At 35.4% G+C, this 14,913-nt stretch overlaps 1 protein-coding gene across 1 annotated transcript in view; it reads right to left on the bottom strand.

Annotated features, from left to right (window-relative positions):
- Positions 1-14,913, bottom strand: part of TMTC2 (transmembrane O-mannosyltransferase targeting cadherins 2) — an 892,687-nt gene that overhangs the window by 54,549 nt on the left and 823,225 nt on the right. The window contains exon 13 of the mRNA XM_068561154.1: positions 2,207-2,272. Coding sequence (XP_068417255.1) covers positions 2,240-2,272 — 33 coding nt within the window. The 3' untranslated portion in view covers positions 2,207-2,239. The remainder of the gene's footprint in view (positions 1-2,206; positions 2,273-14,913) is intronic.

Here is a 14,913-nt window from a genome sequence, read left to right as displayed (position 1 = left end):
TACCCTTGTCTCCTTTTCCTTCCCCTATCAATACTTACGTTCGGGTTTTCATCAACTTTTGCCTGGTTTACTTCACTTTTCTCCTAACTAGCCTCTCTTCAATTCTCTTCCAGACTGTTGCCAGGATGAACTTTCTAAAAGGCAAGCATTATCATATTGCTGCCTGGCTCAAAGCCCTTCAATAGTTGCCACTAACTTCCAGAATAAAGTTCAAATTTATCAGATTATCATCCAGGGTCCATCATGTCGTGATGCTTGCCCTAAAATCCTAGCTCTGTTTCCTGCCATTTGCCCATGTGAACACTTCCAATCAACCCCACAGAACTTCTTGCCATTCTCAAACAAATAGACTGTATTCCTCACATTATCACACAGGTAGTTCCCACTGTTCAGAGAGCTGTTCTTCCTATTCCTTCTTCAAAACTAAACTGAATCTCCACTGTAAAGATTTTCTTGAATCTGATTGGTATGGATTTTCTCTATGCTCCAATAGCATCCTGTGCATTTTCCTCTCTTGTATATGGGTTAAAGCACAGACATTGGGTAGATTGCCTGGGTTCAAATATTGGCTCTGATATTAGTTGTGTGCCTGTAAGCTAATTATTTTACTCTCTCTGTGACCCACTTTTCTCATCTGTAAAATTAGGGACATATTAAAAAGGTCACCTTTTTGGATTGTAATAAGGAATAAATACATGTAAAGCATTTAACACTCAACTGTTAGATGTTAATATGGAGGTAGCATGACAGCTGTTAGCTGTTAACACAGAGGTCTTGATAGCCTACTATACGATGAGCTCCTTGGATCAAAGGCCTTCTATTGTTTGCTTTTATAATACCAATATGTCACAGTTGCTCTAATGTCTATTGCTGCTCAAGTAATACTGAATAATGAAATAAGTAGATGTAATAAAGAATAAATTTCAGTACATTTCATCTGAGATCTGAAAGCACCTATATGAAACAAGGACTAATATGGACACTGAGAAAAATCTCTTCCTTTGTATTAATAAATTAAGGAAAAGTGCCTTTCTAACATGGCTGTATGCTACATCCCATTATTTACTGTTTGCAGAAGAAATGAACTATTGTAAATACCAGAAATAAACATTCCTTGAAGAGAGATAAATTACGTTTTATGGGAATTTGAATATGTCTTAATTGTAAATTTACTGTTATTAACAGAATAAATAATCATTCTTAAAGCATCATTATTCATATAAATTAGATATATTTTCAATAAAAAAATCTAGCTTCCATTTTTAAAAGATATTCTATTATTATATATATATAGTTTGCTAATATGTATTATATATTGTATTATTATTATTAAATTTTCTTGTGTGTTCACATGAAATATTCAGGTGTTAATTAAGCATATTATGAATGGACCAAAATGTGGTATGCATTGTGGTCACTAAAAATATCAGTGTACTTTCTTATATAAGAATAAATGGAATAAAAAATGGTTTGGTTTCCTAATTTATTTTATATAATCTGAACTGAGCCCAGCAGTTCAGAGCATATTCTCTAATTTCTAGTGAATCAATTTCAACAATCTGTCATTCTTCACAGTAAGGTCAATTCTCAGGAATCAGAATTATTTGTTTTACAAATTACAAGAATAATTTATGAGTGACCATCTTAGAAGATTTTGCTCTCACCAAACAACACAAACTGATAAGTGACCATGAGCTAACTTACCTGTGTGAAGCATAGTGAATACTTCTCAGTTCCTATTTTATAACTGTCTTTTGTCATATACTAGAAAATTTTGCAAAGGAAAAATGCAGTTCCAAAGTTTTTAATTTAAGAAAACAGAATCATGATCCACAAAGCCAAAATAGCAACACAAACTTTTTTTTTAATGGTCACTTATCAGTATAGAATCTAAGGCCGTACATAACCTTTTGAAGATTCTTTTTCTCCAAATAACTTTTCTATTCTAAACCTACCTATGACCTGGTTGACATGGACCCTTGCTTCAAAATCATAATCCACTGAGAAGAGTTTTGACCTCTTTACCTTGCTCATGGCCAAGTCCTGGTGTTTTCCATATTCTTCCCTTGAGTTCTTGAAACTTCTAGTCAATTTGATATTTTATCACTTGCTTCACGTACTATTGGTTGCTCTATACTCAACTTTCATATCTGACATTAAACATTACTCCCCCTTGTAATGACCAAAATTCCCAAATCTGATTTACCTTGCTCCTTGGAACTGTGCCTGCTGTGGTCACTTATCCAGCAAGAAGCCTAGCAGAACTCCATCCCTGGGAATAAAGATAAGATAATTTTTAAAGACAGGGAATAGAGAGTTTTGAGTATGCATACATTTCTAGACATAAAGTATATTAAATTACTTTTCTCCAAGTTTGAAACATACTGATTTAAGCATTAATACTGAAAGGCAAGTTTAGATTTTAATATTCACCTTAAGTAGTAAAATGCATGTTTTAAAAAATAACTTTGCAGGAGTTTGAAAAATTGAGAATTATTCTAATAGATATGATCTAAGACTACATAAATATGAAAAAAGGTATTCCACATATTTATCCATTAAATGCAGAACTTGAGCAAAGTAAATATTAAGACTGAAAAATTAGATCAAAAAAGTTTTAAAAAAAGCATTCAAATCAACGTTTCAGCTATGTTGAGCTGAGCAAGCTAGACCTAGCCTTTTATGGGTACTTGTTTTCAAATTATATCCATAATTATCACCAAATGTTTTATATTCCTGAATAGGAAAAAATAAATAATCACACAAGTCACTTTAAAATATGTGTTCTTTACTAACCAGAAACAGAAGCTGTTTAAAGTAGAAGTATGGATATCAAAAATATAAATAATTCTGCTCTAAAATATAAAATTACCCATATTTTATCATAATAGGTATAATGTGAGAAAATTTATCCTGACTCCATTTTTCACAATATCAATCTCTAAAACGATTTTATTAGTAATAAAAACATTAACTACACAATTCTATCTTGTATTTTTCTCCCAAGAAAATGCTACAGTATCTTATTTTAATATTTTGAAATTTCTCAAGCATCTGTTGAATTTGGAAAATATGGTCTAAATATGCCAGGGACACATATAACTGTCTATAGTCAAAAAATGATAAGAACTCAAAGGAAACATGGTTTATGGAGTGTGATATTTCAGCCATTCTTTCAATTAATACTAATGGATTTGGTTTGAGCTATAATCATAATTATTAATATTAAGCATGATCATTGTTTCTTACTCAAAATCACCTTATGATTTTGACAGAATCATCAAAACCTTTTGGTTGTTTTCCTGAATTAGGTAGATTTTGACATCAGTAGTATCAAGACCATAGCAACCAAAATGGATTGATTACCTGCTCATTTTTACAGGCAGAACCAGATTCCATTTCAGAAACAATGTGTTCTTTAAATTTGGGTACTGGAATATATTTAAGGGACCTTGGGTATATTTTCATTTATTGCACTTTCTGTGTCTACTTCTTTCACAGTAGATAGCGAATACAGTCAAAAGTTCACAAAATCAGATACGTAAAATACAACTTTGTTTATAACTGCAGTTACTGTTATTGAGATCCCAATTCCATGGATGTCAAAAATGTTTAACTCTACCAGTTCATGGTAATTAAATTATCCCCGTTTTAAAAATGAGTCTTGGGCTTCCCTGGTGGCGCAGTGGTTGGGAGTCTGCTTGCCAGTGCAGGGGACATGGGTTCGAGCCCTGGTCTGGGAAGATCCCACATGCCGCAGAGCAACTAGGCCGGTGAGCCACAACTACTGAGCCTGCGCGTCTGGAGCCTGTGCTCCGCAACAAGAGAGGCCACGATAGTGAGAGGCCCATGCACCGCGATGAAGAGTGGCCCCCGCTTGCCACAACTAGAGAAGGCCCTTGCACAGAAACGGAGACCCAACATAGCCATAAATAAATAAATTAATTTTTTAAAAAATTCATTAAAAAAAAAAAAAAATGAGTCTCTCGGAATTCTACCACCCACACACACCACCACCATCACCAAGCACACACAAACATACAGAGGTGTGGTTTGCCTTAATTTCTCACTGAGTCATCAAAATCCTAGGGTGGAGCTATATATCATCCCAGCATTAGAATCGAGGCATCTGGTCCTCATGCCTCTGGCTTCTCTGGTCTACACGGAAATGTAGTTTACATTCATCTGGCCCTCACTACTCTATTACCTTCACTGATCCAGTTCATGTCTCCATAACACTGTTTTAATTGTCAGAACCATATAATGCACATCCTCTTTGTCCCAAACATAAGTCTTATTCTGGTACCTTGATCCTCCCAACAATTCTGAACCTTTGGTGGGGATTGGTTGCTCAGGAACATTGGTTATCGTCCCACACTACTCTGGGAGTTCATGACTTTCTATAGTTGAACTCATACTGATGTGACTAATAATCTCCTTCAATCACTGCTACACTAATCCTGGGTGCCATTTGGATAGTGGGTTTTCCCATAAAACTTGCTGATTTCTTTATTATACTGTGGGAAGCCAAGTAATTAGTCTTTTCTGGGGGTTTACATCATCTCCTCCACTCTCTGGGGCTTGGTCCAAAACTCAGGGGATGGGCATTTCCCAGAGAACCATTGTTTCTAAGGTCTAGTCACATTCCTTTGTGATCTCTCTTGCCATAAGCTAATCAGTCTAAACCTCCCTTTCCTACCCTAAGATATCAATTCTTGGCTCAAATTCCATCAGGCACTGGCTCTTCATACTTAAATGGAAGCTTCTGGCAGTGAAAGAAAAATACACATTTCTACCTCAAGCACAAATTTCTTGCAATTAAAATCCAGTCTTTTCAAAACATTGTCTCCACCATAGGTTTTCAGACATTGAGAGATGAAGAATTTGACTCCTGTTTTTTTTCCCTTTTGTTTTATTCTTATCATCTCTGCCCTGAAGATACAGTTTATAGAAACACTTCCTGCTGCCTCAGAGGCTGAGCCCATGAGAAAGGAATGGAAAAACTTGGTTTCAATATCAAAACTCTGCCCAGTGCACTTGCCACTGTCAAAGTAATTTAGACTAGACTCGAAAGCGTGGGTATTTAACGGCCCACTCACATGTGCTTTTTGCCTCTGTAGTTGTTCACAGGATTCCCTCAAGTTCTTCCCTCCAGGTTTGTATATTCAAATCCAAGCTATTCTAAGCTCAAGTCAAATGCTGCCTCTTCCATGAAGCATCTCTAGTCAATAGAAAGAGTCAAGATGGTCTCTTCTTCACTAGAAATTATTATGGTGTCATATCTGTACCACTGTTATGAAGTAGAAAACTTCTCACTTATATTGGAATACTCTTGTTATGTTTTTTTCTTATATATTTCTTTAGTAATATTTTAAGTCCCCGAAATGTAGTAATTGTGTCTGAGTCCTATATTTATCACTAGCCATGATTGTATCTGAATGAGATATTATATCAGTTTACTTCATAAATTGATCAAACCATTTAGTTTTCTCCAGGGCCTATTAAAATATACAGTATGTATTCTAATATTAAAATACATAATTATATGTTAGTTTCCTAGGGCTGCTGTAACAAAGTATCATAAACTACATGGCTTAAAAGAACAGAAATTTGTTCTCTCAATAGTTCTGGAGACAAAGAAGGCCAAAATCAAGGTGTCAACAAGGCCATGCTTCCTCTGACACCTGTAAGGGTGAAATCCTTCCTTGCCTCCTAGTTTCTGGTGGTGGCCATTAATCCATAGTGTTTCTGGGCTTCCAACTGCATTACTTCAATCTCTGCCTCTGTTGTCACATGGCTTTCTCCTTGTCTGTTTCTGTCTTCACATGGCTATCCTCCTTTTTGTGTGTGTCTTTGTCCAAATTTCCCTCTTAAGGACACCAGTCATCTGAATTAGGGCCCACCCTAATGACCTTATCTTAATTTGATTATATCTGCAAAGACCCTATTTTAAATAAGTCCACATTCCATAGAAACCATGGATTTGGACTTCAACATATCTTTATGGGGAGATACAATTCAACCCATAACAACAGCTGGTGATGTTTGACACATAGTAAATATTTAAAATATATTTGAAGAATAAAAAAAAGTTGGTTTAAAAATGAGCGTTTTCATAATTTAACAGTACCTACCTTATATATGCCAGCTTATCAGCAACATATAGCAGCATGATCCTTGCATTAATCAAATGGTCCATTTGAATTTAAACAAGTCTCCCTCTATATTACTGCCTAGTAGTTCACTTTCTCCCTGAAAGCGTCCTTCATTTTTATTTTAAAGCTTCTGATCTGAAACTGACTGCTATTGTGAATTTCCTGTTAAAGGTCCAAATCAAATCCATTTAATCAGTAATGGAATTGGGCCCATTAATCTACTTCATTACACATCACAGAGAAAAATCAAACTGAAAAGAAATAAAAATGATGCTGTACAATATATTCACTTGCCTCTCTTAACCCAAGCCCTTGGTTCAGCTGTTCAATTTCATTGCAAATGACTGAAGATAATGGATATGTATCAGCCTTATATTTTGTCTAGATAGTTGTTGAAGCATCTCTATGAGATACACCACTGTACTGACATAAAAATATTAAAAACCTAGCTGTGAAAACTGAATAGCACTGCACCACATAAATGGTATTTGTGTTTACTGATAAGATATAAACATTCAAGGGTGAGTAATTAATATTGTGGATGAAATGATATCTGAGTGGTGATCTCAATTAAAATTGCTTAAAACAAAAGAGTGAATGATTAAATATTATCACATTCCTACTGCAAAGTACTAAATTCCCACAATATTAAGTTCTTTCCAGTTGTATCACTTATATTTGGCATTATTTTAAAATACCATTCAAAATAATTTAGGTGCTGGGAAAACTGAACAGCTACATGTGAAAGAATGAAATTAGAACACTCCCTAACACCATACACAAAAATAAACTCAAAATGGATTAAAGACCTAAATGTAAGGCCAGACAATATAAAGCTCTTGGAGGAAAACATAGGCAGAATACTCTTTGACATAAATCGCAGTAAGATCTTTTTTGACCCACTGCCTAGAGTAATGAAAATAAAAACAAAAATAAACAAATGGGACCTAATGAAACTTAAAAGCTTTTGCACAGCAAAGGAAACCATAAACAAGACCAAAAGACAACCCTCAAAATGGGAAAAAATATTTGCAAACGAAGGAACTGACAAGGGATTAATCTCAAACAGCTCATGAAGCTCAATAACAAAAAAAACAAATAACCCAATCCAAAAATGGGCAGAAGACCTAAACAGACATTTCTCCGAAGAGGACATACAGATGGGCCAAAAGCACATGAAAAGATGCTCAACATCACTAATCATTAGAGAAATGCAAATCAAAACTACAATGAGGTATCACCTCACACCGGTTAGAATGGCCATCATCAAAAAATCTACAAACAATAAATGCTGGAGAGGGTGTGGAGAAAAGGGAATGTTCTTGCACTGTCGGTGGGAATGTGAAGTGATATGGCCACTGTGGAAACAGTATGGAGGTTCCTTAAAAAACTGAAAATGGAACTACCATTGACTCAACAATCCTACTCCTGAGCATATTCCCAAAGAAAACCATAATTCAAAAAATTACATGCAGCAACATTCACTGCAGCTCTATTTACAATAGCCAGGACATGGAAGCAACCTAAAGGTCCATCAACAGAGGAATAAATAAAGAAGATGTGGCACACATATACAATGGAATATTATTCAGCCATTAAAAGGAATGAAATTGGGTCATTTATAGAGAGGTGGATGGACATAGAGACTGTCATACAGAGTGAAGTAAATCAGAAAGAGAAAAACAAATACCATACATTAGCACATAAATGTGGAATCTGGAAAAATGGTATAGATGAACTTATTTGCAATGCAGAAATAGAGACACAGATGTAGAGAACAAACATATGGATACCATAGGGGGAAATAGGGAGTGGGATGGATTGGGAGATTGGGACTGACATATATACACTACTGTGTATAAAATAGATAACTAATGAGAACAGACTGTATAGCACAGGGAACTCTACTCAATGCTCTGTGGTGACCCAAATGGGAAGGAAATCGAAGGAAGAGGGGATGTATGTATACATGTGGCTGATTCCCTTTCTGTACAGCAGAAACTAACAAACACAACACTGTAAAGCAACTATATTCTAATAAAAAAAAATGCTTTATACCCATGGCAGGAGATCCATATGGCATTTACAACATAGCAACGCATGAGAAAGTAGCACAGAGATAATGTTTGATATAAATAATTTCGAAAGCATTTCCACCTGCAAGTGTAATATAACTCTTAAAGAACCACAAATAAAGTGTCTTGAATATTCATATTAATTCTATACCTTAGTGAGAAAATATACTGGTAAAGAGTAAAAAAGGAAGAATGAGTCATAAATACATTTCACAACTGAACTTTTTCATACGACAATACAAAATAAATGATGACATGTTTCTAAATATCTCATTTCATTTCACAAAGTATGTATTGTTATTCACCATTATAAAATTTGAAACTGATGACAAAAACAACCGAAATCTCTTTTTTTTTTTTTAGGTTTTTTTTTTTAACATCTTTATTGGAGTATAATTGCTTTACAATGTTGTGTTAGTTCCTGCTGTATAACAAAGTGAATCAGCTATACGTATACATATATCCCCATATCCCCTCCCTCCTGCATCTTCCTCCCACCCTCCCTACCCCACGCCTCTAGGTGATCACAAAGCACCGAGCTAATCTCCCTGTGCTATGCAGCTGCTTCCCACTAGCTTTCTATTTTACATTTGGTAGTGTATATATGTCAATGCTACTCTCTTACATCGTCCCAGCTTACCCTTCCCCCCACTGTGCCCTCAAGTCCATTCTCTACATCTGCATCTTTATTCCTGTCCTGCCCCTAGGTTCGTCAGAAACATTTTTCTTTTTTAGATTCCAAATATATGTGTTACCATACAGTATTTGTTTTTCTCTTTCTGACATACTTCATTCTGTATGACAGACTCTAGGTCCATCCACCCCACTACAAATAACTCAATTTCGTTTCTTTTTATGGCTGAAGAATATTTCATTTTATATATGTGCTACATCTTCTTTATCCATTCATCTGTTGATGGACACCTAGGTTGCTTCCAAGTCCTGGCTATTGTAAATGGTGCTGCAATGAACATTGTGGTATATGACTCTTTTGGAATTACGGTTTTCTCAGGGTATACGCCCAGTAGTGGGATTGCTGGGTCATATGGTAGTTCTATTTTTAGTTTTTTAAGGCATCACCATACTGTTCTCCATAGTGGCTGTATCAATTTACATTTCCTCCAACAGGGCAAGAGGGTTTCCTTTTCTCCACACCCCCTCCAGCATTTATTGTTTGCAGATTTTTTGATGATGGTCATTCTGACGGGTGTGAGGTGATATCTCATTGTAGTTTTGATTTGCATTTCCCTAATGATTAGTGATGTTGAGCATCCTTTCATGTGTTTGTTGGCAATCTGTATATCTTCTTTGGAAAAATGTCTATTTAGATGTTCTGCCCACTTTTGGATTGGGTTGTTTGTTTTTTTGATATTGAGCTTCATGAGCTGCGTGTATATTTTGGAGATTAATCCTTTGTCAGTTGCTTCACTTGCAAATACTTTCTCCCATTCTGAGGGCTGTCTTTTCTTCTTGTTTATGGTCCCTTTGCTGTGCAAAAGCTTCTAAGTTTCATTAGGTCCCATTTGTTTATTTTTGTTTTTATTTCCATTTCTCTAGGAGGTGGGTCAAAAAGGATCTTGCCGAGATGTATGCCAAAGAGTGTTCTGCCTATGTTTTCCTCTAAGAGTTTTATAGTGTCTGGCCTTACATTTAGGTCTTTAATCCATTTGGAGTTTATTTTTGTGTATGGTGTTAGGGAGTGTTCTAATTTCTTTCTTTTACATGTAGCTATCCAGTTTTCCCAGTACCATTTTTTGAAGAGGCTGTCTTTTCTCCATTGTATATTTTTGCCTCCTTTATCAACGATAATGTGACCATATGTGCGTGGGTTTCTCTCTGGGCTTTCTATCCTGTTCCATTGATCTATATTTCTCTTTTTGTGCCAGTACCATACTGTCTTGATTATTGTAGCTTTGTAGTATAGTCTGAAGTCAGGGAGCCTGATTCCCCCAGCTCCGTTTTTCCCTCTCAAGATTGCTTTGGCTATTCGGGGTCTGTTGTGTTTCCATACAAATTGTGAAATTTTTTGTTCTTGTTCTGTGAAAAATGCCATTGGTAGTTTGATAGGGATTGCATTGAATCTGTAGATTGCTTTGGGTAGTAGAGTCATTTTCGCAATGTTGATTCTTCCAATCCAAGAACATGGTATATCTCTCCATCTGTTTGCATCATCTTTAATGTCTTTCATCAGTGTCTTATAGTTTTCTGCATACAGGTTTTTGTCTCCTTAAGTAGGTTTATTCCTAGGTATTTTATTCTTTTTGTTGCAATGGTAAATGGGAGTGTTTCCTCAATTTCTCTTTCAGATTTTTCATCATTAGTGTATAGGAATGCAAGAGATTTCTGTGCATTAATTTCGTATCCTGCTACTTTACCAAATTCATTGATTAGCTCTAGTTGTTTTCTACTAGCATATTTAGGATTCTCTATGTATAGCATCATGTCATCTGCAAACAGTGACAGTTTTACTTCTTTTCTGATTTGGATTCCTTTTATTTATTTTTTTTCTCTGATTGCTATGGCTAAAACTTCCAAAACTGTGTTGAATAATAACGGTGAGAGTGGGCATCCTTCTTTTTCCTGATTTTAGAGAAAATGTTTTCAGTTTTTCACCATTGAGAACAATGTTGGCTCTGGGTTTGTCATATATGGCCTTTATCATGTTGAGGTAAGTTCCCTCTATTACTGCTTTCTGGAGAGTTTTTATCATAAATGGGTGTTGAAATTTGTTGAAAGATTTTTCTGCATCTATTGGGATTATCATATGGTGTATACCCTTCAATTGGTTAATATGGTGCATCACATTGATTGATTATATTAAAAAAAAAAAAAAACAAACTAAGCAGGCTGTTTTAAAGCTCAGATGGAAAATATAATAAATATGGATAACCAGGAAAATTCTTTAAAAGAAAGCCAATGAGGGCCATTAGCCCACTAATATAAAATATAATATAAAGCTTTCATAATTAAAACAAGACAGTACATTAATAGACTGTTGGAGTAGATGAAAACATACAGAAATACACACACACTAACATGAACATGATATTTTAATATATGAAAAAAGTTGGATCTCAAATTAGTGAAGAAAAAATAGCTCATTCTATAAAAGGTTTTGGGAAAACTGGGTAACCATCAATACAAAAATAAATCTGGAACTGTATTTCATATCATACATTAGAAAAAAATTCAAAATGAATCAAATACTGAAATGTCAAATTTTAACAATGGCATGTAGTACAGCTGCGAAATGAATGCCCCTAATTTGGTCTTGCAAAACCAGAATGACCTAATTACAGAATCCCATTTTCTAATTCTTGAACCACTGGACATATTTGAACATTTTGCAGCTATTCATTTCCATTTGAAACACTCTAATCTTTGGCTTCAGTGACTTCATAGTTCAGTGCAGACTCAGGTCAGGCAGACAGTTACTTGTTCAAGATGCCAGTACATAAAGAACACTAAAATATCACTGAATAAGTGATGAGAAGAAAAATTAATTCCCAAGATATTTCCTAGGTATATTATTGATTAAACTGCTTGAGTCTGAGGGAAATTCTTCCTTGACTCACCTTTCATAAACAATGTTTTACAGAGGTAGGTTTTTAAACTCCAAGGTTTGTTTTGCTGAGGATTAAGCAAACTGAGGCATGTCTTTTCCATCATCCTCCCATTCAAGGATTTAGCCTCTTCTCTGAATAAATAAGAAACAGCCACTTACAGAGTGACATTGGAATAGACATCCAGCTATTGTCTTGTATTGTAGACACTAAATCTTCAGATTTCCCTGGTCCTTTAAAGTCTTCTTCCCTGGGGTCTTTAATGTTTTTAAATATTACTGTTTTCCCCAGTTGGGTCCCCCCCTTCAGAGATCTCATCTACTCTCATAATTCAAAAATAAAAAAATATAAATTGGCGACTCCAAAAGCTGTAATTATATCTTTAGTCTAGAAAACTTTTAGCTCCAAACCATTATTACCAATTTCCTGTAAATTGTTGTCTCAAGTCAGAGACAACCACATGAAGGCAGTTTAACATAGTAGTTAAGAGCTTTGGAGCCAGACTGCCTGGGTTAAATCCCAAGTCAGCCAATTACTAAATATGTGATCTTGCACAAGTTGCTCAGTTTCACTGAGGTTCAGTTTCTCCAGATAGTTAAATCATTTAATATTTATAAACCATGTATAACAGGTTATAAGACAGAGTAAGAGCTATTTAAGTGTTAAATAAATATAAATAATAAATAAGGAAAATTTACAATGGGGACCTCCAAGGAACTTATCCATGTGCTTCATTAGAAAGCCAACAGTTAGATATCTGTCACCCAGGACTTTGATGACCCATCAGCCTTAAGGAAGGTGACAGTAAAAGAAAGAGTACTGCTCATGCAAGCCCTATAAAGAGACTTGTCTCTTTATTATCTGTTCCTAGAGCAGCTAGAGACATAAAAGCATAAGATAGAAGGTGGGGAGGTGTCCTAAGAGACATACTATCACCTTCCATTTGACTCCTGGTGAGAGTAAGAAAATGAGAGAGCAGACCACACTTCCTCCCCACTCCAAGTCCTTTGGCCCCAAACCAGGGCTGAATTGTGATGGGGAGAGGATATGAGATTAGAGTTGTAAACTAGACTTTTTAATAACTTAAAGTAGAGAGAAGTTCTAGAATCTGCCCAAGACATCATTAAGAAATCTGCTACCCAGCAGAGAAGGAAGATTTGACATCACACAGTTGGGAGCAATGATTAGAGAAAATATAAATCCTTTTCAAGTGTGTACCCTATAAAGCTCAGACTCTCCAATAAACCTGTTATACTATACACAGCTATAAAGAGCTTTGACATGTGAGAGGCAGGCTGTGGCACTCAAATGGCTCTGGATGGATAAACTTCTGCAAAATTTAAAATATTTTCATCAAGTCAAAAAAAAATCAATAACATTTGACAGAAACCAGGAGTCACTTAAAATGGCTTATGCTATAACTGATTTTATTGCTGTAACAAAAAAGTCTACTATTAAAAATGACTCTTTTGCCCAATATAGTTTCATTAAACTCAGGAATTTCTAAAGATATGTCTTAACACACACACAGTCATACACAAACGTAGTCAAAATTTGGAAACTAAGTCATATTTTTAGCAAAATAAAAATTATGTTCTTAAATATTCCCCTCTTCATTCATTGTTTCATATGAATTACGTTATATAAGGAGGATACAAATAAAAGTGATAAAAAAAAAAGGTAGGCAATAAAAAAAGGGTGGACAACCACCTCCACAGTGCTGTTTGAAAAATGTCAAAACTTCTACAGATGCAGAATTATATTTTTCCTATTCCATTTATTGAATAATAAATTGATTTTCTCATCTTTCAGCGTTGCTATTAACACCACTCTGGGATTAGAATAATAAAGCTGGGGTGGGGGAGGCATTATTTCAAAAAGACAAATTAAATCAGGTTGTTAACATATAAAACACTTAGTAGTGCAACAAACATTAAATATATGTACCAAGCATTAAATATATGTAAATTTTTGGCTACTATGGTTAATGGCGGGGATGTGGGGGAGCTTACATATTTCCATCAAAGTCCATTAATTTATTAATTTTGATGGTTGAGACTTTTGCTTTTCTGAAGAACTGTGACAGAGAATTGAAAACTCTCAATTTTAGATTAATGAAAGAGTAAAGAACATAGAGCAGACACATGAGACAACATGAGGATATTAAGAAATAGATCACAAATGATCCTCTGCAAAAAGCTAGTCTTTGGGGGAATCACACACAAAGGAAAGGAAGACCCAACTAATTCCTTCACCACTTAAGAGATTTTTACCAAAAGAGTTTTGTTTTCAACTTAACTTTCATAATAACACCAATAGAAGACACAGAAACAACATGAAAAATGAATGATACAGGGAGAATGCCATGTGATGGCAGAGGCAGAGATTAGAGTGATGCAACTGCAAACCAAGAAATTGCAAGGATTGCAGGCAATCTAGAAGCTAGGACAAGGCGAAGAAGGAGCCTGCCTTTCCCCCATGTTGATTTGGGGTTTCTACCCTCTAGAACTATAATAGAATAGATTTCTGTTGTATTAGCCACCAAGTTCATGGCACTTTATTAAGATGACCCTAGAAAACTAATACATATTTTGGTTATAAGAATCTGCCTGTTATATAAAGACCTCTAATCACAATGGAGATGGAAGATCTCTGCTTTGTGTTAGTTTCTTTAGGTCTTTCTCATGCCCCCAATACAGTTGATCCTTGAACAACACAGGTTTGAACTGTGCAGGTCCACTTATATGTGGATTTTTTTTCACTAAATACATACTATAGTACTACATGATCCAGGGTTGGTTGAATTAGCAAATGCCGAAGCACGGATACAGAGGGCCTACTGTAAAGTTATATGTGGATTTTCGACCACACATGAGGTGGATGGGTCAGCACCCCTAACACTCTCATTGTTCAAGGATCAACTGTAATCCTCTCTAAATCTGAATCCATAAATACAATAGAAAAATTTACTGTAAACACCAATTTTTCCAAATCAGCTTCAGCTGGTTCCTTCAGGCATTTCAGGCATTCTGTATACTTTTAGAATCTCTACAAATGTCAGCACCCTGGTTGTTCCAAATCCTCTCCCCCTTCTTCCTCCTCCTCCCTGTCCTTCTCCCT

The sequence above is a fragment of the Eschrichtius robustus genome, chromosome 13 (genome assembly GCF_028021215.1).
Source record: "Eschrichtius robustus isolate mEscRob2 chromosome 13, mEscRob2.pri, whole genome shotgun sequence".
NCBI classification, from domain to species: domain Eukaryota; kingdom Metazoa; phylum Chordata; class Mammalia; order Artiodactyla; family Eschrichtiidae; genus Eschrichtius; species Eschrichtius robustus.
The sequence above is the reverse complement of the archived record's forward strand: the minus strand, read 5'-3'. Positions and strand labels throughout refer to the sequence as shown.